Genomic DNA, 23,778 nt, shown 5'->3' on the forward strand with positions numbered 1-23,778 from the left:
CAGTGGCTGACTGCCACACCCGTGAGCCCCTGGGAACCGTGTTTCCTTCATCTCTAACTTGAGAAGAATAACAGTACCTGCCTTACGGGAATATGAGGATTCAACAGTTAGCACGTGAGCTTCTGACACACGTGGAGCAGGCTCTGGCACACGGCAGGGCTTGGCTTCAGCTATTAGCATCAACACAAGGACTACTTTGCTCAGAATTCTATCAGGTTGTCCTTAAACGTGCGCTATTATAGGAAAGAAGAACATAAAGAGAACAGTCACTCTTGCATAATGGAGAACTCTAATAATAATTTTTAAAAAGGCACTTCAAAGACAAATAAAAAGTAACTTTATTGACTGCTAATCTTACCATGAAATCCTTATAAGAATAATTACAAAATAATGCAGTTTTTTTAAACACACTTTTGGTATCATCTTAACATGATGATCCTTTCACAGAAAGGATTATTTACAATTTATGCAGATATAAAGTTCATTGTTGCAAATACAAATGCAGACGTGTAGAGGCAATATATACCAAACTGGTATACTGACTAGCAATGGATATTAACAAATGCAGAATAAATATCAGGTTTATACTTTTCCTTTATTTTTTAAAACAATTTCCAAATACAAAAATGTAGATATTCAAAATGGATTTTCATATACATATATATAATTCTGCCGCAATGGATCAAAAAGCAAAAATGTCCTTAGCATGTCTCATTTTTGAAAACCCACAAGACTATTCATAAATCCAATTAGAAAGAGGGTGTGCAAAACCACTAACGATGCTGGCAAAACCCTAAAGGCCTGATTCTGTTTGAAGTAGAGAGAAAATAAAAGTATAAAGCATTATGTACTTAATTAAATATTTTTTTTTTGATGTTTAAACAAGAAACACTAAGAGCTAAGGAAATGCACCACATTTATGATCTGGGCTTTTTAGGGTCAAACTTCATCAGAATTTGTCTCTTAAGCATCTATAAGAAATGGTAGATTATTTAATGACTTACAAGTAACAGTCATTAGATGATCCTTTCATACTTTCATCCTTTTATATACAAAGTTTGAGATACTTTAATACATTCTGATATCTGAAACTTTGGTTCTTTCAAACATTTGATAAAAGCAAAATAATTTCCTGACTATAGCACTCTATAGAATTTTTTTCCTTTTAAAGTGTCAAGTTAAACCAAGTTGACCAGACTTGTGTGTACCCGCTGCCCTTTCACATCCACACGGGGGAAAAATGTGAGGGGCAATGCAGGTAGAGCTTGTTCTCATTCTCCACGTGTTTATAATACTGACCCCCATCCATGGGGAACACTGTAGGTTCTGCTGTACCCTAAGACTATTTCTTTGTTACCTGAAAACTTAATTTCGTATAAAAATATGACTGTTTCTTTAGAAAATAATATAGTTTTTTTTTAATAAAACTTGGTAGATAGAAAAAATGGTATATCAAAATATGGTAAACAAATGTTGTAAATATATGAAATCATTAAAAACATCTCATAGAAAGACATTGTGCTAAAGTACTTTCCTGAAGTGCAAGCAACACTGTTACCGTACATCTGTAGGTGAGTAAGTTCACGCTCCTGACTTGATTTTATTATATATCCTAACAGCAGTGGCAGGAACTGTCCTAAAGATGACCTTTTCTCAAACACTAACACTTTCTATATACGTCAAAGTTAATAAAAAAGACATCCTCGGGATTGGTGGTTTTCAATCCTGTTACATACTAGCTCCATCTGGAAACTTCAAAAGAAAAGGCAATTTTCACCTGGGTCTCACCACAAGACACTGATTTAATTCATCTGAGGTGGTACCCAGACATTGTTAGTTTTTTCAAAGCTCCCCAGATAATTCCATGATGCAACCAGGGTTGAGAACTATGGCAAAAGACCCATGAGAAAATAGTCATTCTTAACTGTGTATCTATCAGCTGATTGTCTGTAGGCATCATTCATTCAGTGACACCAAACATCCTCTGCACCCAACAAGAAAGACCATGTATGTAAGACAGATATGGGAGCTGTCTATCTTTCATAGATGAAAAGGTGGTAAGCTTCAGACACATATAAACACACAATCTTATGTATTTATATATGTATCACATATATGTATAGTTGGGATATTTTGGTTAGGCAGAAACCAACATTACCATAATTTATTCTTGATTCAAAAAAACAAACCACCAAGTATAAACATATTCTAAAACATTTCTACAGTTTTAACAGAAACTGGTTTTGGAAACTCCACAAAATTAATTGTGGCATGAACACAACCAATCTGTTACTTGGACAAGGGACTCGGCTGAGTCCTAGAGCTTTCTGGAAGAGCAGGAGAAGGACGTGGCACTTCACCAGCGTGAAGCAGTCACAGGCCTCACCGCACCATCTTTTGGTTATTGCTCGATTCACATCTTGTTGACCTTGGGCTGCACTTCTGTGATGATGCATCTTTGGCGTGCTGGAACCACTTGATTCGACTGCTTCATTCCTGTTCACTTTGGGACAGCCCCAGCGGGGTGGCAATGGCTATGACTGGGCAACTGTCTCTCTCTTAAAAAGATGAGAGCCTCTTCTCTCTCTCCTCCCTCAAACCACCAGCATTTCATGAGGGAGTGGTAGGAAAAAAACATACAAGCAAACAAAGAAACACAACAACATCTTTCACATGATAAAAAAAAAAAAGTGATGTTACACGTAATTGAACTGGAAAACAAAACAATGCATACACACACCGCAGTCTGATATCCTGAAGGTTTGGTAACCAGTAAAGCACATTTCCTTTCAAAGGATCAGTGAACTTCCGGGCACTTGTCTTGCTATACATTCTCTGTAGTCCTTTTCCTCCTGTGTAATACTTAAAGTGCAACTGTCCCACGGCTTTTATTTCCATCACAACTATTATAAAGAAAAAGATATGTCTGGGGTGAAGAAAATATGGCACAAGTAATAGGTAAAGAAAGAACCCATGGCTTTCACAGCCTCTAGCAAGCAGCAGGCTGTCCAGACAGCTGCACACAGAGGTCCTTTAAACAACAAACTCTGGAACTTCATCGTGGGTGAGATCCAGAGAGAAGTATTTGCTGGTTCTTTTGACTGGAAAAGCATCTTGGATGTTGACACACTGTTGAGCCAAGCAGCTGCTGCAGTAGAGGCCTTCCTCATCCAGTTCATGGCCACACCCAAAGGTGTAACTCTGAGCAGTGTCCTGACACAGTCCTGCAATGCGCAAGAAGTCCTTCTGGTACAGTCTGATGTCATCGAGGCTCAAGCTATGTCGATCGGTGGAGGTCTTTGGTTTTCGACATATAGTCTACAAGACAAGGGAAGGTTGAAACGACTTTAAGAGTATAGACCAATGTGAAAGTTCAGCACTCTGTACCTTGCACAGAGAAAAGCTGCTAAATCAGAAAATGTTAAGGAATCCTTAGCTGTTAGAGGGTGGCTTCCAATCTGTGCTTTCTGGGCCCTGAAACCCTGTGAGGAAAAAATGCTACTACCACCAATTATAGTAGCTAACATTTCCTGAGCCATTATTATGTGCTAGGCCCTAGGAACTCAATGATCTTACCCACCCATTCCCTAGAAGAATAACCCAAGGCTCAGAAAAGTCAATGCAACATGAATCCAACTGTCTCCAGCATCTCAGAAACCAGGCAGTTCTCCTAAAATCAGGTTGCAGTGGTAAAGGTACTGTTTCTTTGCTTTTCCATGAGGATATGGCAATTCAGCATAGCAACACTCTTGTGCTGAGGTCTGTTATTCTTTTAATACGAGATGGGAAAACAAACCAATTATTACTCAAGAAACACAATTTAAAACACTATTTTTTTAAAAAGCTAGAATTCTTGGGTAGAAAAATAACATGAAGTGTTCTTGGTGTAGAAAAGGTTGGGAGGCAGCCCCAGGATGAAGAGGTTGCTCCTAAACACTGCAAGAGGCTGTACTCTGCCAAATGGTGCACACAGCAGGTTACAGACTTTCCAAACTCATTATCCCAAGAGGTGGTACCGGCTGAAAATATAAGCAGGTTAAAAAATGGTTCCAGTAATTACATGAATAGAAGATCCTTAATGGGTTACCTATGGAAAGGAGCCATTACAGCTCTAACCTATTTTTGCTGCTGAAACCACAAAGGCCAGCCTTGTTAAGGATAGGATATCACTTTTGCTACCAGCAAAAGAGAACGGAGTCTGAGCCCAACAACATTTTACTTGGAATTGCCATATCTGAGAGTCCCCCAAAGGTGATGATCCTCGTACTGATGGTGTCTTCTGAGGATCCACCAAAACTTTCACACAGAATTCATCAGGTCATTGCCACAAAGCATCAAGGCAGGCACCCATCTCCCCATCTTATGGGTGTAGAATCGGATCCCTAGCTGTGCCCCACCAATGTTCATGTACAGTAAGAGCAAACATTGAGTGGCAGGGGTGGGGTGCAAACTGAGGCAGTGTGACCCTGGACCTTGTACTCCTAATCATCATGAAGGAACAAGAGATCCACAGAGCACCCAAGACAGACGGCATACAAGGAGAGAGAAAGAGAGTGCTCAGAAGTCAGAGGTGAGTATCAGTTGTAGATTCCATCCAAATCCTGCAACAGTGAGTTTCAGAGTATTTTAATTTGTCTGTATCTTCTGATAGCTTAATCGTCTAACCAGTGATTACAGGTTATCAAATACTCTAGCTTAGCACAGTTTGAAAATTCAAACTGAATGGAATAATTAACTGTGTGGGAACACTTCTGTCACAACATACCTGACAAGAAAATTACTCTCCCAGTTGTTGATACACACACACACAGAGTTAACCTGAAACCTAAAGACCATAGGCTTCTCACCCATATGAAGTATGAAACAAAGTACACAGTTCATCCAAATGAAAATCCCACTCCAAGAGAAATGGAACGAGCAAATAAACGGAAATAAATTCAGACTAAAACTAGAAAGTATGTATCTACTAGGAATCATTTCCTGAAGGCTTTAAATTTCTGCTCACTTACATAATTATAAATGTAAGCCCCTATTTAAAACTGTCTATAACTTCAGCTCCTGATTTAAGTTTTCCATCTCCTCCCTACCTGTGGAAGAGAATCGGTGCTCTGGCCACGCAGTTTGACTACCGTCTCTGAGGAGCTGGAGGTGGAAGAACCGATTTCTTTCACAATCAATCCTAAAGTAAAACACAGAGGAAAAACCAGTGAAGACCTCAGATTATTTACCCTTCTTGCCACGCATCTGACATGAACTACTGTGTGCTTATGCTCAGTCACTTCCGTTGTGTCTCTTTGTGACCCCATGGGCTGTAGCCTGCCAGGCTCCTCTGTCCATGGGGATTCTCCAGGCAAGAATACTGGAGTGGGTTGCTGTGCCCTTCTCCAGGGGATCTTCCCGGCCCAGGGACTGAATTGGGTCTTCTGTGTCTTCTGCAATGTACGCAGATTCCTTACCGCTGAGCAACCCTACTACCAAGAACTAAAGTGCAAATATTAGCCAGTGCTGATGAATCTCCCTGTGGCCCTTTGGTGGCAGACGACAGGCATGGATCACAACCACTCCTTGTGTTGCAGGGAGTGGTGAGATCCATGAGGGGTTAAAGCATAGCATGGAGGTTAAAAACCGCATTCTCTAAAACAAAAACTGCTGATTAAGCTGTTGAGGATGCAGTTAGAAACAAAAACAAAGGCTGAAGGTGAAAGTGGTTTCTTTACTATATCACTAAAGCTCCCCTACTCTCCATACAACACTGACTTTGAATATAACTCTCTGAACAGTGCGCAGCCTCTGGGCTTGGTTCTGCTTAAATGAGTGGTGGGTAAATGGATGGGAACTGGGTCCAGGCAAGTAAGGACCTGTGTGTCCTGGCCAGCGTCCTCTTACAAGTGGGGTTGAGGACAGCACCCATCCAACTGAAGAGCAAATGCCCTCAAAGCGAGGTCCGGGGCCTGCACGTGGAACACACTCCGTTCCCGAGGTTCCTCTGGGAAGACAGGGCCACGGCACAGGCCTCCTGCATCAGGTTTTACTGGCCTGACACCAAAAATGGGAGGCTACAGTGAGAAGTCAGCTCTGGACCTCTGAGATCACCAGAGCCCCTTGTCACTGAGGGCTCAGGGGGCCTGATGGTATTTTAGAAACAGAAATCCAGGGCTAAAACTTCCCTAAGCGACTGTGGCATAGGAATAAAGCATCCAGAAAAAAATATTTAAGGAGGTAAAACTGTCAACAAGAACTGGTGATGTAAGTGAAAACCACTCATGTTTCTTGCAAACAGATGGAGCAAGTGACAGTCAAGTCCCAGAGCCTTAAGGCTAAATGGCTTAAGTACATTTCCACCCAATTAAAAAAAAGAACCTTGAGTAAGTAAGATGATTTTTATTCAGCCACTGCTAGTAATCCATAGAAATGACTTTTTGTATTCTCTCTCTTTAAAAGGGTCTCATGATAATTCAGTGTCTGGCATGTATTAAGTGTTTGATGATTAGTTCAATTAAAAAATGATATACGTACATTCCTCGGCTTATATGTAGACAGTTTATTCTCAGATGACACTCATGTTTTTGGGGTTGGTACCAACTGCCTGAGCAGAAGATCTTTCTCTAGAAAGGTCATAATCTTTTAAAAAGCATTAAATTAAAAAATTTTTTTTTTAACTTATTTATGGCTGTGCTGGGTCTTTGATATTTTGTGCAGGGTTTCTCTAATTGTGTTGAGAGGGGGCTATTGTCAAGTTGTGGTGTGTGGGCTTCTCAATGCAGTAGTTTCTCTTGTTGCCCAGAACAGGCTCTAGGGTGCACAGGCTTAGCTGCCCTGTGGCACGTGGGCTCCTAGTTCCCAGACCAGAGATATAACTCATGTCAATCAATGGGTTCTTAACCACTGGACCACCAGGAAGTCCCAGCATTAAACTTTTGAGTGAATCTTCACAGGAAGAAGATGTGGACCAGGGTACTGGTTGGCACTTGGTATGGTTCCTTTTGGATTTCCTTGTAAATGTGCCCGTGTGTGTGTGTGTTAGTCGCTCAGTCGTGTCTGACTCTTTGTGACCCCATGCACTATAGCCTGCTAGGTTCCTCTGTCCATGGAATTCTCCAGGCAAGAATAATGGAATAGGTAGCCATTTTCTTCTCCAGGGGATCTTCCCAACCCAGGGATTGAACACAGGTCTCCTGCATAAACAGGCGGATTCTTTACTGTCTGAGCCACGAGGGGAGCCCAAATGTGCCCTTAGTTGCCTGTAAATCATCTGCTCTGAAACCCAGAACCAGCACTAGAAAACTCAGCATCAAGCCTGATGATCAGAACATTGAACCAGCTCCTGCCAACTTTCATAAGAATGAAGGATAGAGCAGTACACTACATCACCACTTAATCTTAGCTCTGTGTTTTTAAAACAATGTTTAAAGGCTCAGATTGTAGAGATTTTGGCAAACAAGGATGATGCAAGGAAGAAAATAAAAACATCTATAACCCCATCATCCAGCGAAAAGGCTACTAATATTTTTATCATATATGTATAAACATTTTTATAATCTGAGATCATGCTATTTAAACAATTTATACTGTTTTTCTTACCTGTGTTTCTTATATTATTAAGTATCCTCTGAAAGAAAATCTCATTATTGAACGGCTTTATAATATTCCACTTTCATGAACAGAACATAACTTTACTCATTGTTAAACTTTAGTTTCTTTTTTCTTTTTGCTATTATATTTGACATTTCAATACAATTTTTATATATAAATCTTTTCAAAAGCCATCTTGTTTACATTTTAAAATTAAAATTACAAAATTAATTCTATAAAAATCAAACAGAAATAAAAAAACAGAAAGTAAAAGTCTGCTTGCCTCATCTCCCCATCCCAGAGGCCCACTTTAGACAATTTTCTTTACACAAACACACACACACAGTGAGTGATGACATGCTCTCTATACAGCTATAATGTGGTATATATATATTAAAACATATTTGTAAGGAAAAAATTCAACATAATAAAGTAAATGGACAAAAAGGGGCAAAGTTTGGTACAAGAACTCTGAGCATGGCTACAGCAATCAGCCTCCTGGGTCTTTGTTGCTCAGAGTGATTCTCAGCGATCATGGGCAGGTCTGTTTCTGGCTAAGCTTCTGACGGCCATGGGTCTGCTAGGTTAGCAAGTGGAATTCTGCCATCAAAGGTTCCTCTTACTCTTTAGAGAACTGCCAGAATGACAAAGGCTGTGTCTGTTAACCTTTTCATCACTAATTCCCTGCCCCTGATGCATGGCAGAGGATCACAATCAGAGGTTGTGGGTCATGACAGGGCAATGCCAGGTCACTGCAGCCGAAGGAGGATCTCTCACTCAGGCAGTGCTTTCAGCGGCAAGACACGAGCACTGAAGTCATTTCGACAGTGTTGGCTCCAAAGGCATTTTCGTTGAAGAACAGAGACTAATTCATGACATGTGACAAAAGCAATTACAAGTCTGAGGTTTTTTAAAAAAAAACTGCTTTTTTTTAAGATGCCAACTTTCATTTGAGAGAAATATATATATTATTATATAACTCTATAAAAGGGTTATAGTGAATACATTTAAAGATGCCATCAAATATAGAATTTAAGAGTTTTTTTATGCCAACCTTTTTTAACACTTTTTCTCCAGATTCCTACACCCTATATGATATAGAGTGTGTGTGTGTGTGTGTGTGCGCGCGCACACTCAGTTGTGTCCAACTCTTTTGTGACCCCCCTGGACTGAAGCCCGCCAGGCTCCTCTGTCCGTGAGATTTTCCAGGTAAGAATAATGGAGTGGGTTGCTATTTCCTCTTCCAGGGGATCTTCCTGACCCATGGATCAGACCCACATCTCTTATGTCTCCTGCACTGGCAGGCAGATTCTTTATCAACTGTGCTACCTGGGAAGTCCATACAATAGAGTACGGGGGAAAACAAAGAAAACCTGAAGGCCTGACTGCTGTTTTCAGCCACATAGCATCTGTCCTCTCTAATCCATAGGTTTTCTTGTCTATGGAAAGGAGGAGGCCAGTTTGAAGGGTTTCCAAGCCTCTTAACAGATACATCACATAACTCTCTGATTATCATTTAAAAAAGCAAAGAAAGAAAGATAAAACCCAATTACACAGCTTTGTCCAAAGCTTGAGGAAGAGGATGCTAATTCCAATGCTGAGTGCTTCTCCAGCTTCCCTCTCCTTTTCCTCTGCAGAAGGCACTCGATCCCACCGTCTATGACACTGACGTGGAGCCCCCAACCCACCCTTCTATTTTCCTGGGCGCCTGCTTCCCAGTCCAGGACCACTCCCTGGGGAAGGAGAGGTCCTTTCTGCGGGAGCTCACCGGAGTGTCCGTTCAGCTTCCGTGACAGGAGCATGTCCTCTGTGATGTAGATGCACATGTCTGGGCTGACTTCCAAGGACTCTTCATTCATTGGCTCCAGGTCTCTGGGGTCATCAACCAACATCTCTATTTCTGAAGAAGGGAAAGACATTTAGTGACAGAAAGGAAATGGTCACCATTCATAGCCACACCTTGAGGGAGGTTATGCAATTATTTACATGTAAAAATAAAGTTGCTAATGAGACTCCACAATAGGAAATTCCAGTGACAATTCTGGACAAGATCCTGCTTCTCTTTTTCTCAGGACTGTTGTATTATCTACACGTCTGCTAACGCCATGACCTGACTATCAACTATTCTTTCTCTTTAAGAAAAACTGTACTAGCATGCTGTGATGACAAAGGGCCAGATGAGGCTGATGGGTCATTTGGCTCATGCCAAAGCAGACTGTTGACAAAGACAGAATGAATAGTGCATGAAGCTCTCTGTCTCCCACATGTGCCATCTCCTGGAGCATTTAACAACGAGATTTGAGATGCATATGAATTCTATAGTAAGCACACATATGTTTTCCAGTTTTCCTCAATGAAGTAAGTATATCTTTTCCCCAAACCTGAATGCTATAGCAATTATTTGAAACAGAAAAACAATAAAAAAAGATGCACCTGAACGCTGATACAGGCTATAGATCTCATCTTATCTCCTTAACCCAGGGTGAAGCACCCAATGCTGTGTTGCCCTCTTCTCTATGACGACATCAAGCCTATGGAACCAATACTGGGGAAAGCACTGGGAGAGAAAAGCAGAGGGGCCCTGACGATGGGTCAGCACCGTTAGCTTGGAGAGCCTGGGGGGCAGGTTACCGTCGTCCTGCGAATCCTCCTCCAGCCGGTCCTTGCCGCCACTCTCTACCCCGGAGGTGTGGGAGCTGCCGTGGCTGGTCATGGAGCTGCAGGTTTTCAGCTTGCGGTGGATGGCACTGCCGGGGTAGGCGTCCTCGGGGCCCGCATCCCGGGCCTTGGTGTCGGCCTCGATGCCCGAGGTGTGGGAGCTGCTGTGGCTGGCGGTCGAGTGACGGGACAGGCGCTTGTGCTTCATGCTGCCGGCGCTGCTCCCACTGGCCCGCGACCGCTTCTCCAGCTGGTCCATGTCGAGGTCCAGGTTGTCGCTGATGTAAGACTCCCGGTACTGCTTCTTCTCTGTGTGGTGAGGGACACAGCTTGTCATTACAGTCAACCAAGGCAGGAGGAATGGTTGGTTAGCCCACGGCAGTCATCAGGCCATGAACAAGTACAATTTCACATTCAGAAGTGAGTAACTGGAAAGCGCTGATAATTCTGATAGGAACTCTATGTAAGAAGTTCCTATGAATGAATGAATAAATGAATAAAATGAATAAAACCCAGTACATTAGATCTGAGGCAGGTATTTGACTACTCGAAGAGTTTTAAAGTTTCAAACACTGCAGAAGAATGCTACTCAATGTGGATGCTAAGACCACTTCTTGTCTGAAAACTGTTATTTGTCCACAGTGGAATAAGTTTAGGAATTAAGCATTTAGAAACTTTCAGATCAGAGTGATCTGATATTGCCAGGATATCCACTAATGAGACTTTGAACTTTGCAAAAGTATCAGTGCACGGTGGATTAGAAGTTTTTTTTTTTTCCCCTTTATTTTAGTTTATTAATAGGATACAGAGTGCAGGCACTTACAGTGGTCAAACCGAGCAAGTGAGAAGGTTTGCTCACGGAGAGGCCGCCTGGAGCCTGACCCGTGGGGGAGGCCTGGGTGGGAACCCAGAGGGCCCCCCGGATTAGAAGTTTTTAAAAATTTGGTCCTTCCCCACAGATAATTTGAGAAACTCTGCTATAGAAATGGTTTCATAAGTACACGTATGCTAACTGCCTTTCATTTAATTTGTTCATCTGTTCAGTTTGGTCCATTGTTAGCTTAGCTCTGTTGAAGACAATTTAAGATAAAACTATTTTTCTGAGAATTTCTTTCAAAAAATTCCAGAACTGAGATTTTCACGGATTAAGATTGCTTTTCTCCATTTAGGCTGAACTAATGAGACTTCACGATCTATTAAGAAAACATAGTAATCACTCTGGTTTGATGATTTATACCCACATAGCCTCTGACTGATAAAACTGTTATTTAACAAGTTGGTGCAGATCATTATGCAGACAAAGACACAATACTGGAAAGTTCCTTTTATCAAATGCTAAACTAACCATTACATAGAGGCACAAATTTACAACTGGGCTACAGGTATACAACTGACACAAACATACTATTTTTGTGCTTGAGGTCAGAAATTTAAAACAAAGAAAAAGCCTTGTATTTTTAATACTGATGAGAAATATCACATCAGAACAATGTTAAAAAGGAAGAGTGCACCTGGCGAATGCTGAATTGATACTATTTCAGAAACTGCTAACTAAACTAGACTATTTGGGTTCTCAAGGGTCTGCTAATGGATTTGTCTTGTTTCTTGGTTAAAAATACTTGTACTCTTGATGTCTGAATCCAGCCTGAAGTATAATCACCACAGGCTTCCCCAGAGAAGAAAGGAACATCAGCAGAAAGAGAAGATATGCACTCCAGGATGCAAAATGGCAATAATGCTTGGAGATGATGGTGTGTACATTTCTGGGCTCTAGCCTATTCATGTTACTTCTAAGGACTCAAGCTGAAGCAAAGAGGTGTGTGTAGCCATACTCACAGTGAGGCAGAATGGAACCAGACATCAGGGCCTAACCACACATCACTGCTACAAAAGTACATCCATCTACAGCCCATCTTTTTAGGGCTAGGCTGGGTTCTAATGAGTCCTATTTTCTAAGGCAGCAGGAGGTGAGACGAAGAGCTAAAAGGGGTTTGCAAAATTCCCATATGCTTTCTAGTTGTAGTTTCAACACAATAGGCACATGGCCCTTGGAAGGGTAAAAAGTTAAAAAAAAAAAAAAAAAAAAAGGTCTTAAGCTCTAAGAAAATTGGTAACAGTGGCTCTAATAATTAAAAAAAACTTTTCTATATCTTTAAAAATAGCCCTTTTACTCCCAAATTTCTGACAGGTTAGGAGTCAACTAGTTATTCTATACTCACACACATAGTCACTAGAAAACAAGTACTTTGCCAACTTGTCTTCTATCTAAGAAGAGCCTAGCCTGAATTACTTCCTGTCAACATGTCAGCACAGCCTTGGTGTTCCACGTGCTGGCTTCTACGCCCGTCATCATGCTTTTGATCTCTTAGACCTTCTGCAAACATTTAAGAAGTTTCACACCAATCAGTTACAAAATGAGGGAAATGTTGAAATAATTTTGAAATTTATTCTAAGAAATACAAAATGCAACCGCTCACCCCCTAGTAATCACTGGTGTCAACAATGCAAATCATCTGTTGTAAAAGCCCACAGAACCAAAATTTTTGTGTTATTTTGGACCATAATGCAAATCAATGCACCCTCTTGACATAAAACCTAAGAATAAGCCCTAGCTATTGAGTAAAACTGAGTTGAAAAAAGATTTTAATGACAGAAAGCATTTTTTATCCATCTCTTTTAAAACAATAGGATTCTTGTGATCATTTTTACTATAAAATGCAAAAATAGTGTTTCAGACAAGGTGACACTAGATGAAATCTAATTAAGAAAAATAAAGATTCTTTTCATGCTGTGATTTTGGCTAATGTTAATAGCTTTTTTTGTTTGTTTGTTTAAAATGTTGCAGTCCTTAAGTGTGGGTGAAATAACTGAATTCAGGCCAAAGTTAATCCAAAGGAACTTAGTTTTAGGTTTTCCTCAGATCTGGGGGGATTTCTAAGCAGAAGAAAGTAAAGATGTGGAAGAAAAAAAAAAAAGCCATATCTGCAAAATGTATCTATACATACCCACATCAAAGATCCAATCTGCATCATTGTCATTCTCACTGCCCCATTCACATAAGCCCTCACATGCACTTGGTACTACACTTGATAACAGACAAAGCCCTCCCCTCTTAAGAACTCAACATTCTTTGTAATTTTTCTTTAGAACCTATAGGGGAGGTTTATTAATTCTTTCAGGGTCCAAGGGGCTCACATTACAGTCACCTAAACAAGAATTTACTAAAATGTTGTGGGCAGAGAGCTGCTGGAATAAATGAATTTCCCAGAGTTGCGAGCTGGCCATTCAGGAGTGAAGTCAACTTGGCAAATGATGGGCTCTGCACCTAAGTCACCTATTCCCACAAGCTTTCCTGGTGCTTCTGCCCATTTAAATTCCTAATCTTCATGTCAGCGTCAGACAGATACACGCATTTGTTATACTGATGAGTCATCACGGGGAAGAACTGGCAGTCTGGCAGCAGGGGAAGCCAATATACGAGACAGTGAGACTAACTCTCTCCAAAGACAAATGCAGTTTGGTGGCAGACAGTGGAAAATGATTCATGTTCTAATTGCTACTTAAATTACAATGGCATCTCCAAACTGGGCCTCATTTAAATTGAGAGGCAGCTTTTGAGAAACATCCATCAGGTTGTGTTTAAACCTCTATAAGGATTTTTGTTTGTTAAGAGAGGACAGCTACTTGTCTTGTTTCTATAGGAAAAGTGAGGTCTGAGAAGTCAAAATGTGCTTCTGACATGGACCTAAGTTAATATGAATCTGAATCCTACTTCATGCAAATACCTCAAATCCAATCCAATCAAATTACCAACAATTACTATAACATGAGTTTGCAAAAAAAAATTGAAGACATTGAAAGACCAAACATGCAAAGTAGCATTTTTGGGTGTAAAACTGGAGTGTGCTGTACCGTGTAACCACAGGGGATAAAGTGCTGACCACCAGGCTAACACTGTGAAGTTGAAGTCTGCTGTTAGAAGCCTCCACCCTGTCCTCCTCTCCTCACCAGACCTGCCCTTCTCAGGGCTCAGAACTCTGAAGCCCCAAATGCACTGCTCTATTCTGCATCTCAGCAAACCGCCCCCGCTCCCCGACAGGACAGGCTGACAAGATCCTCAATTGTAAACTTTTCTCTCCGTTGTTGGTCTTTGTTGGTCTTGCTGAGCCAGACAAGGGGCTTCCCAGTTGTCAACAAGAGGCTGGAGATATCCACCTTTACTGCCACTCTAACATAAGAAATAATCACACTGGGAGGAATTTCAGAGAGCCTGTAGATAACAGCCCCTAGGTGGACCAGTGTATAAACAAGGCTCTGAGATGCAGATAAAGGCTGGTAAGCAGATAAACCTTAGCCTGTGCTTCCACGCAGTGGCTTTCCGGACTTTCAAGTTGAGTGCAGGGAAACTTTAAAGAGACTGTTAGCTAGGACAGTTAAATAGCAGGGATAATCTCAGATATGCTGATCAGGCTGTGGGTGGGCCTTCCAGGACTGCCGAGATGGAAAAAGCAATGCTACTGGGAACCTGGAGAGGCTGGGGGTCCCCAGGTCCCACTCTTCAGGAGACTAAAGCCCCAGTTCTTAGCAGCTATAGAGTAAGAGGCCATGGGTGGCGAAAGTACCACCTGCTTCCCGCCCAAGATCTTGTGATACCTTCGTTTTCCTCCAGCTTCCGGATGTGGCGCAGAACGGGCTGCAGGTTCATGTAGAGGCGATGGCTGTTGCTCAGGAGCTGCAGAAGATGTCTGGAGCGCATGGGGCACCCTGTGTAGTAGATGAGCTTCCTGGCAGAAGGCAAGCCATCTGGGAGAATCTCAAACTTCTTACCCTGTGGAGGGAAAGAACAAGTCAGGAGGACAAGTCTCTGATGTGTCAAGGTCCACTTTCTTTCCTGGTAAGTAAGGAAAACTACAGACTCAGAAATAGATGCTTAAGGCTCCATCCAAAGTTCTCTGAGGAGTACATTACTGTCTTCCCTTTCAAAAACGTCACAGGATAGAGGATTACCAAAAATTCAGGGAAGTGCCAAGCCAAGGTCTTCTGGTTCCATCTGTGGTTTCTCTGGCTGGCCAGGCTATTTACGTAATGGAGAGGAGAAGGGCCCATCATGAAAGCATTCTCAAATGTAATCCCAACACCCTAACTCAGTAAACAAGACCACAAGCTCTAGAAGAGTAATGCATTCAAATATTTGTTGAATGCTTACAAGGTGTCAAACACTTTTCTAGTTCCTGAGAAAACAGCAGTGCACATGACCAAGTCCCTACCCTCCTGTTGCTACATTCTGGTGGGAGAGATGGTAAACAAACACATAAAATAACTACAGCTTATGATAAATTATGGGGTGGAAATAAACAAGGAGTTACTATAATAAACAATACAAGATACCTATTTGGGGGTTAGAAAAAATGAAAAACTCTTTAGTCAGATAAAAGAGGGAATTGGAAGCCAGATGGACAGTTGGAAGGATGAGACAGGAAGGAGAAATAAGATATGCAAGTGGTGCATAAGTGTCTCCCTGTCAGTGGAGGAGTCTCATTCACCAGGTTTGGGAACATTACCCTGAAGTTCTAAGTTCAGGGAGAGGGTGAGGCAAAGTTCTTTCCAGTTACAGAATATTATGAATTCCTTAAACTTTTTTGATAATGAATAGGATAGCAGGACTACAGAAAGGAGTCTTCCAGACACAGCGATTCTCAGCTGGAGACGACAGGTAAAGCGAAGAGGGAGGTGTATTCTAACTACACATTGAAAGTCAGCACAAAGCAATTCAGACATGGATGGAATTTCTTACCTCTTGACTTTCCATTTTAAAAGGAACCACCACTGGATCTCAACACTATGATAGAATGCTTATAACTTACACTTCATGAGCACTAAACATGTATTAACTTACTCAGTCCTCACAAGTCTACGGCCAGTGAAAGTGTTCGTCACTCAGTCATGTCCATCTCTTTGCAGCCCTACTGACTGTAGCCCACCAGGCTCCTCTGTCCACGGAATTCTCCAGACAAGAACAGTGAAGTGGGTAGTCATTCCCTTCTCCAGGGGATCTTCCTGACCCAGGGATAGCACCCAGGTCTCCTGCACTGTGGGCAGATTCTTTACCATCTAAGCCACGACGGAAGCCCAAGGGGGTGGTCCATTATCCCCATTTTGTAAGGAAGAAACCAAGTCACAGAAATGTTAAGTGACATGCCCAGAGTCATACAACGAGGCAGGGCTGGGCTGGCTGCAAGAAGAATCATCTGGGACGTTTGCCAAAACAGATTCCTAGTCTCTGTCCCAGACCTGCTGAATCAAAAATCTCTAGGGTGAGGCCCAGAAACCTAAACAAGCTCCTCACATGAAGGTGATGCACAACTAGATTCAGGAACCACTTGGTGCAGGACCCTTAAAAATTCAATTTCTATAAATGTATTTTGTTACTACTTAATTGGAGACATGAAGGGGGAAAGTGGGTTAATAAATGTTCTCATTTACAAGTAGCTCCACTCCTTTCACAAAAAGCTTGAAAGAGAAAGAGCCAGTGAGGAGGAGGCAGGCTCCATTTAAGGTATGAGTAAAGTGAAATCAGATTGAACTGTGCCCAAGGAATTAAAGTCAGAAACAGGTCTTTTAACTCACAGGGCAGTGTGGGATCAGTGCCCAAATGCGATTTGGCAATAGAGCTCTTTATTTATATAAGCCATCTTCCTGCTGGAAAGAAGCATGTGTCTTAATCCTTATCTTCCTCCTCTCTTTGTATATTTCTTCCAGTAATTTAGGAACAAAGGGAAGTTATGAATTTTAATGACCACTAGAAAGACATATAATTAACTGTAATTCTTTGAACTTTCCCCCAAAATGGACACAGCTGGCAAAAGAGTGAAACAGCTGGGAAAAAACAAGAATTTGCTCTGACAAAAGAAAGTGTATTGTTCTCAATAATCTAAAAACAAAAGTACTTTTCCTGTTAAAAGTTGTAGCCCTTTCCTTATAATGATGATTTTCAACAGACAGATATTAATAGAAACATCTTTTTATATCACTCTTTATTCTCTATTCAAGAGAAGTTAACTTCCAAAAGAACGGGCCAACCCCCAAGCTAAGAATAATTTACCCTCTGATTACAGCTTTCTGTTTTCTAATCCCTCTGCTGTACATATTGAAAATAATTGTTTAATGAATTTATGTTGGACTTTTCCCATCACATTTTTTCTGCAACTAGGGTAGAGTGGTGGGGACCAGACACACAAATTAAAATTGGTGATTTCTTTTGCTGTAAGACTCTGTGATTTTAGGTTCACTACTGAAAAGTGGCAAGGATTATAATTACAGCATATTCGTAAGAATCTAAGAAAGCTAACTATTTTCATCTTCAATTCTGAGAAAACATCAAGTTTTGTGCCTGAAACAATATTTTGTTTAAAAAACGAAAGTCCACAAAAACAAACAGATGAGTATTTTAGTCAGTTATTTTAAACTTACCACAAACACCAACTTTCCAACATTGGTCCAAGGGAAATCATAAAGTAATTGTTTCTCTTCGTCTAAATTCTGTAGAAAGAATGATGAGTTACTTATAACTCATATAAGTTATGTACATAGAGTTACCGAGGAAACTGACAGATACCCTAAAATAGCTCTAACTTCTTTCCCAGAAAACTAAAATACAGTAATTAAAATCTGAAAGAGGTCCCCAACTCTCTTTAGAGACATGCAGACAGTAATTAAAAGATAAATGATACAATTCTGCCACTTTGGGTTCCTCAGTGACTACGTTGCCTTTCAAGGTAATCTTTTCCCTTCTGGCCCATCTCTAAATTTAAATAAAAAGTCCAGAAGACTCAGGCATTCAAGAGATGAGATAAGGCACTCAGACTTCCATAACTGAATATTTTGCCTATACCAAAGACAAGGCATCCTTATGTTCTCCCAGGTCTCACTGACCTCCGCTTTCCCCTGTTGATGGCAGGATGATAACTCCATCCCACCTGCAGAAGGATGACAGGAACTACTTACTCAACAGATGAGTTTTATCAGAAAATTGTAACGGAAATTAAAACGTCTGGGTCAGATACTTTATCACAAAGTCATTTTTCTTTCCATAGTTACAGATGCACCAGATGATAAAAAAAAAATGCTAAAAATTAATGACACACAAAGAAAAATGTCTGGATATTGATGATCTATGAGTGATAAATGTGGGTCCATCTTTGGTTTGTTGTTTTCTGTTCTAGAGGACTTACTGATGTCAAGGATCAGACTGTTTCACTTTGTCTATCTCACATTATCCACATGTGTGCTGGACAAATAAGAAGTAGTAACCAATCAATGGCTGGAAATAGGACCAGTGAGCACAGCATAGGACCAGGCAGGCACACTGTCAGAGTCAAGACACAGTGGACACCATTTGACACCTATTCCCCATTAACTAACCTGAAAAATCTGTATTCCCCGCATGGTCAATCCAAGGGTCAGAGAAGCTTCAATTTCCCTTTTATCCTGTAGGAATAAAATTATGTGAAAAAGTATATCTTTCTTCTGTAAGAAACAATTCAGCACCAAAGAATGAAAGATACATTTCAGAATTAGAAAGCTTTTTACTTGAAATAGCTTTGCCTTTCTGCATTCCTTTTTTCCTCTAAGATACAAGAAAATCATGGGTACATATTAAATCGATAATGGTATTTTCTACTTTTTAAATCTTTGAGATTTCAGAATTTTAATGTTTTTACTATATTACAAACGCTTTCATATCTGACAATATTCTAAATTCGTGTGTTACTGAGAACTTTGGTAAGACTATTTGCTGCTTTTACATCAATTTTTTTTTTAAACCTTTTATGCTACACTAAGTCACTTCAGTAGTATCTGACTCTTTGTGACCCTATGGGCTGTAGCCCGGGATTCTCCAGGCAAGAACACCATAGTGGGTTGCCATGCCCTTCTCCAGGGGATTTTCCCTACCCAGGGATCCAACCAGTGTCTCTTACATCTCCTACATTGGCAGGTGGGTTCTTTACCATTAGCACTGCCTGAGAAGCTCCTTTCAACCTTCTATCTAACGTCTTTTCTCAGATGTTAGAATCTTGAATATAATGTCATAGTTATATTCTGAGGTGCAGTAGATTTTGTATATTTAAAACTGGTTAAATCTCCCAACTCTGAAACAAAAGTTAGAGGCAAGCCTGAAGAGTTAATGGGCTTCCTTACTTAGAGAGCATACAAAAAAGCAGAGACAGTACTTTGCCAACAAAAGTCCATCTAGTCAAAGCTATGGTTTTTCCAGTAGTCATGTATGGATGTGAGAGTTGGACTATAAAGAAAGCTGAGTACCGAAGAATTGATGCTTTAGAACTGTGGTGTTGGAGAAGACTCTTGAGAGTCCCTTGGACTGCAAGGAGACCCAACCAGTCCATCTTAAAGGAAATCAGTCCTGAATATTCATTGGAAGGACTGATGCTGAAGCTGAAACTCCAATACTTTGGCCACGTGATGCAAAGAACTGACTCACTGGAAAAGACTCTAATGCTGGGAAAGATTGAAGGCAGGAGGAGAAGGGGACGACAGAGGGTGAGATGGTTGGATGGCATCAGCGACTCAGTGGACATGAATTTGAGTAAGCTCCAGGAGTTGGTGATGGACAGGGAAGCCTGGAGTGTTGCAGTCCACGGGGTCGCAGAGTTGGACACGACTGAGCAACTAAACTGAACTGTATAGTTAATGTTCTCTCATGAAGATAGTTGAGAGCTATAAAGCTTTACATTATGTTAGTTTGGAAAAAGCACTTATTTCTAAGAAGTTCAATTATCACCTGCCAATATGATATACATTCAACCAGCTAAACTATAAACGGAAATATATATATATATATATATATATACCACAACAAATATAAGGGAAAAATACTGTACTTAGCCACATCTTTTAAGCACTCATCTGTAACAAGTGGCTGTAAGATGTAAAGTTCAAAATAGAAAATAAAATTGCTAAGTTACTAAAGTATTTTCAGTATGAGATTTCTCAATAAAAAAAATGAGTATGTACACCTCTTTATTATGTTCAGTGCCAGTTTTTGCATAATCATGGAAAGAAGTATTTTTAGAAAATGTATCCTCAGCTGGCATAGTAAAGAGAAGATAGAGCCTATATTTACTACTGGGGCTGTTTTTCTCCCGCACTAATATCCTTTACATCAAGAAAGGCACATACAGTATAGGTTTAACAGGAGAAACCAATTCATCACTATGTATTTAGGCCAATATCCCTTTAAAGGCTGTTCTGATTGCTTTCAGAAATAAGACTGTGTTCATAAAAATGCTGGTTGTATGTGTATGAGGTATGTATCACTGGGCAAGAGGTATAGAGGTTTGTTGTTGTTGTTGTTTTAAATTTCCTGTCTCCTGTCTCCTGTCTCCATTTTATAAGCAGGTCTTAAATGAAGCACTTTTAATGGCAGTCACTTAATTTCTTTAAAGAATGAAAATTCTCTCCATAAGGAAAAAATTATCTATTTCTCCACCTCAATGAGTTCATTAGCATTATCTTGTTTTAAGGAGGCTAGCGTGATTTTTATGCCATGTAAATGTAGCACACTTTGAGCAAATTGAAAAATTAAATTTTACATAAAAGATAAATCAGAGATATCTACTTTATCTACTAAAGAATTCTTAATATGATTCTTTAAAATACCAAAGCTTCCCTAGCAAATAGAAAGCAACCAATATTTACTGAGCACTTACTAATGTGCCAGGCACGCCATCTGGCCATTTCAGATTCATCATCTTGTTGAATCCTTCCTGACCTGTGACATGTATAGGATCATTCCCACTGAACAGATGCCCAGGACTGTAGCGACAGTCCCCCAGGATCCCCAGCAAGAGTGAGTGCTGGTGGAGGGTTTCTAACTGATGATCTGATTCTAAAGCCATACTCTCTCCAATGTATCATTCATACTTCTAATACATTTTAAAATATAAACTTATTGTCAAAATGTCATTAATTTTCACTTTCTCTTATAAGTTGAGGTGTCACAATGAATTCTCTTAAAAGAAAAGCAAGAACTCAGTCTTTAGGAATTTAACTGAAGAGATCTTTGGAAGTCTTTGCCTTTCAAAGATGACAGGGCATTAACAAAGCATCTCTTGGGCATGAAAGGGGAAAAAATAACATCCTTTGCTCTCTTTTTAAGTTTTTTGAACCAGCCAGGAAAATTACCCAGCAATATGTCCAATTTATGGTCCAGTCTCTAATGGCCTAATTATGCTTATCTTACCACACGGGTATAGCAGAGATAGCAAACCTAATTATAACAAAGATAATGGTAACAGAAAACACATTTAACATCATACTTAACGAGTGCTGGGCACTGTTTTAAGCACTTTTCACTCACTAATTCCTTTAGTCTTTAATAAACCTCAGAATGTATTGGGTTTGTTACCATCTCCATTTATCTATGGGGAAACCAAAGCACAGTAACATGCCTAAGGTTACACAGTAATGGCTGAAGCTGGGATTTAATCCCAGCAAGCTGGATACAACAGACCACACTCTGAACCACCTCATCCTATTTGGTTGGAGAATAAATATGCCTTTGAACACTCAGGTGGGAATTGAAGGGTTCTTACCATGGAAGTGATACTTGTGGAATAGGGAGGGGAGTGCGGCGGCGGAGAGGGAGAGAAGACAGAATGTGGTGAATAGTTTTGCCAGTGATTCCCTGCAAGGCCCGCCCCAGTTATTAATTGGATGTGTGACCTCTGGCTCAGAATGGAAAAATGAGGCCAGAGACACAAGAACACAGAACACAAGGACACAGGACAAAAGAAGGAACAAACTTCAGAGTGAGAGAAGCAAGAAAGTCAGTGATTCAGGCACAAAGGTTCTTGTAAGCAGACATGGGTTGACTCCTGTCTTTTATTAGTTTTGCGATCCTTGGTATGTATTCCTGTTTGTAAAATGAAGATTACAGTCCTATCTTATAGAGTTATGAGTATTTTTTTAAAAAGGATAGATATGAAGTGTTCCCATAAATACAAAACTCAATACACATTAGCTGCTGTGGTGGTGCTCTTATTACTAATGTATACAATGCAGGTGTGGCTTCACTTATTAAATAATTATTGATCAAAGAAATAGCAAATGTTACTCCCCAAGGCAGAAATGCAGATTTGGGAAGGAGAAAAATAACTATTTCATAATTACTGAAAAGCCAAAAGCACAATTTACAGCCACTTGTCATCTCAATATCAGAACCATGAAAAAGACTCATTCCTGCTCCCAGGCCCGAAGAAAAACATCACTGACTCCAAGACTGACTTATAATGACAAACAGCAGTTCAAATAAAAACTCTTTTAAAAACGACCAAAACTTAAAAAAAAAACTTCTCCTGATCAAGAAGATACAGCTGCAGACTTACTGCAGTTTTGTACCTTATACAATCTGTAGTAGTGAACAGCGACGTCATCCAGTCGGACAGCCTCTTTGATATATTTAAGATGAGCCTCAGAAGCTGTGAGTGCAAACTGATCTTTGTGCATGTTTGGAATGTGCTTCAGGATGTAGTCCTTCCCTCTCTTGGAAACAACCTGTTGGGATACAACGGGAGCGCAATGCAACATTTGTTGGAAGGATTCAAGTATAACATGACCCTCACCCCGCAAATGATGAAAGGCCGAGAACTGAAAATAGGCCATTGAAACTGGCTGATTTCCACTGGGAAATTCTCACGCTGATTCTCTTTTGACCATCTGTGATGTTACTAGGCTGAACAAACTAATACTAGAAGGTACAGAGTCAGTTTAGCTGTAGTACTTCATATCTAAGAAGAAAAATCACAAGAAATGGGAAAAATATGTTCTCTTGGCTTTAAAATCACTAACAAAGAAAAACCATGCAAACTTGCACAATTTTGTCCACATCACTGTTTACACTTGCAGAATTATTGGTACCATGAAATACAGCTACTGTTAGCACATCTTCAGGTTCTGGATCTTACTTAACTCTTCTAAAATTACAGCCACAGAGTGGGAGGCTCTCAATGTTAATCCAAAGAAGGCAGAGGACTGCAAGGAATTCTTAGAAACATTTCTGGTTTCTGCATAAGAGGCTGATATAAACACTCTACTCAAATGCTTAGGAGAAAACAATTTCACTCAAATATTCATTACAATTTACTGCGACTTCAGTTTTCATCAGACAGCAGTCTAAGCTTTCAGATTTAAAAAATATATAGTGTCCAGTAGCTACAGGCTCAAATAAAAGGTGTTGATAAGTTAAAAGTCTTAGCTGACTTCATGAAGACTATAAAAGATGGAAAGAAGTATGCAAAGTGAACAAAAAGCATTTTTAGTGCTCAAAACGATCAGAATTTAAAAATTAGAGAATTTTTAGTTTTATCAGCTTTTATTGTTATTGTCATTTTTTTCTTCCTATGAATATTTTAAGGAGAATTAAACATGATGAATTATTGGCCAATAATCAAGTTTTGCTGATAACTCATTATAGATTTTTTCCTTCTAGATTCCTTTTACATGGAGAGCATTTAAATCAGTACTTATCAA

The 23,778-nt window shown here is 40.2% G+C and overlaps 1 protein-coding gene across 7 annotated transcripts in view; it reads right to left on the reverse strand.

The window, feature by feature from the left end:
* Positions 1-320: 320 nt before the first annotated feature.
* The window catches only part of FRMD6 (FERM domain containing 6), a 259,825-nt gene continuing 236,367 nt past the window's right edge, over positions 321-23,778 (reverse strand). For all 7 annotated transcript variants that reach the window (XM_061157375.1, XM_061157378.1, XM_061157379.1 and 4 more), the window contains 8 exons: positions 22,648-22,803; positions 18,652-18,717; positions 17,701-17,769; positions 14,884-15,058; positions 10,204-10,539; positions 9,341-9,472; positions 5,088-5,179; positions 321-3,318 (listed from right to left, as the gene is read on the reverse strand). In XM_061157375.1, the coding sequence (XP_061013358.1) occupies positions 3,034-3,318; positions 5,088-5,179; positions 9,341-9,472; positions 10,204-10,539; positions 14,884-15,058; positions 17,701-17,769; positions 18,652-18,717; positions 22,648-22,803 (1,311 nt within the window). In that variant the 3' untranslated portion in view covers positions 321-3,033. The remainder of the gene's footprint in view (positions 3,319-5,087; positions 5,180-9,340; positions 9,473-10,203; positions 10,540-14,883; positions 15,059-17,700; positions 17,770-18,651; positions 18,718-22,647; positions 22,804-23,778) is intronic.

Source organism: Dama dama, chromosome 12 (genome assembly GCF_033118175.1).
Source record: "Dama dama isolate Ldn47 chromosome 12, ASM3311817v1, whole genome shotgun sequence".
In the NCBI taxonomy this organism is placed as follows: Eukaryota; Metazoa; Chordata; class Mammalia; order Artiodactyla; family Cervidae; genus Dama; species Dama dama.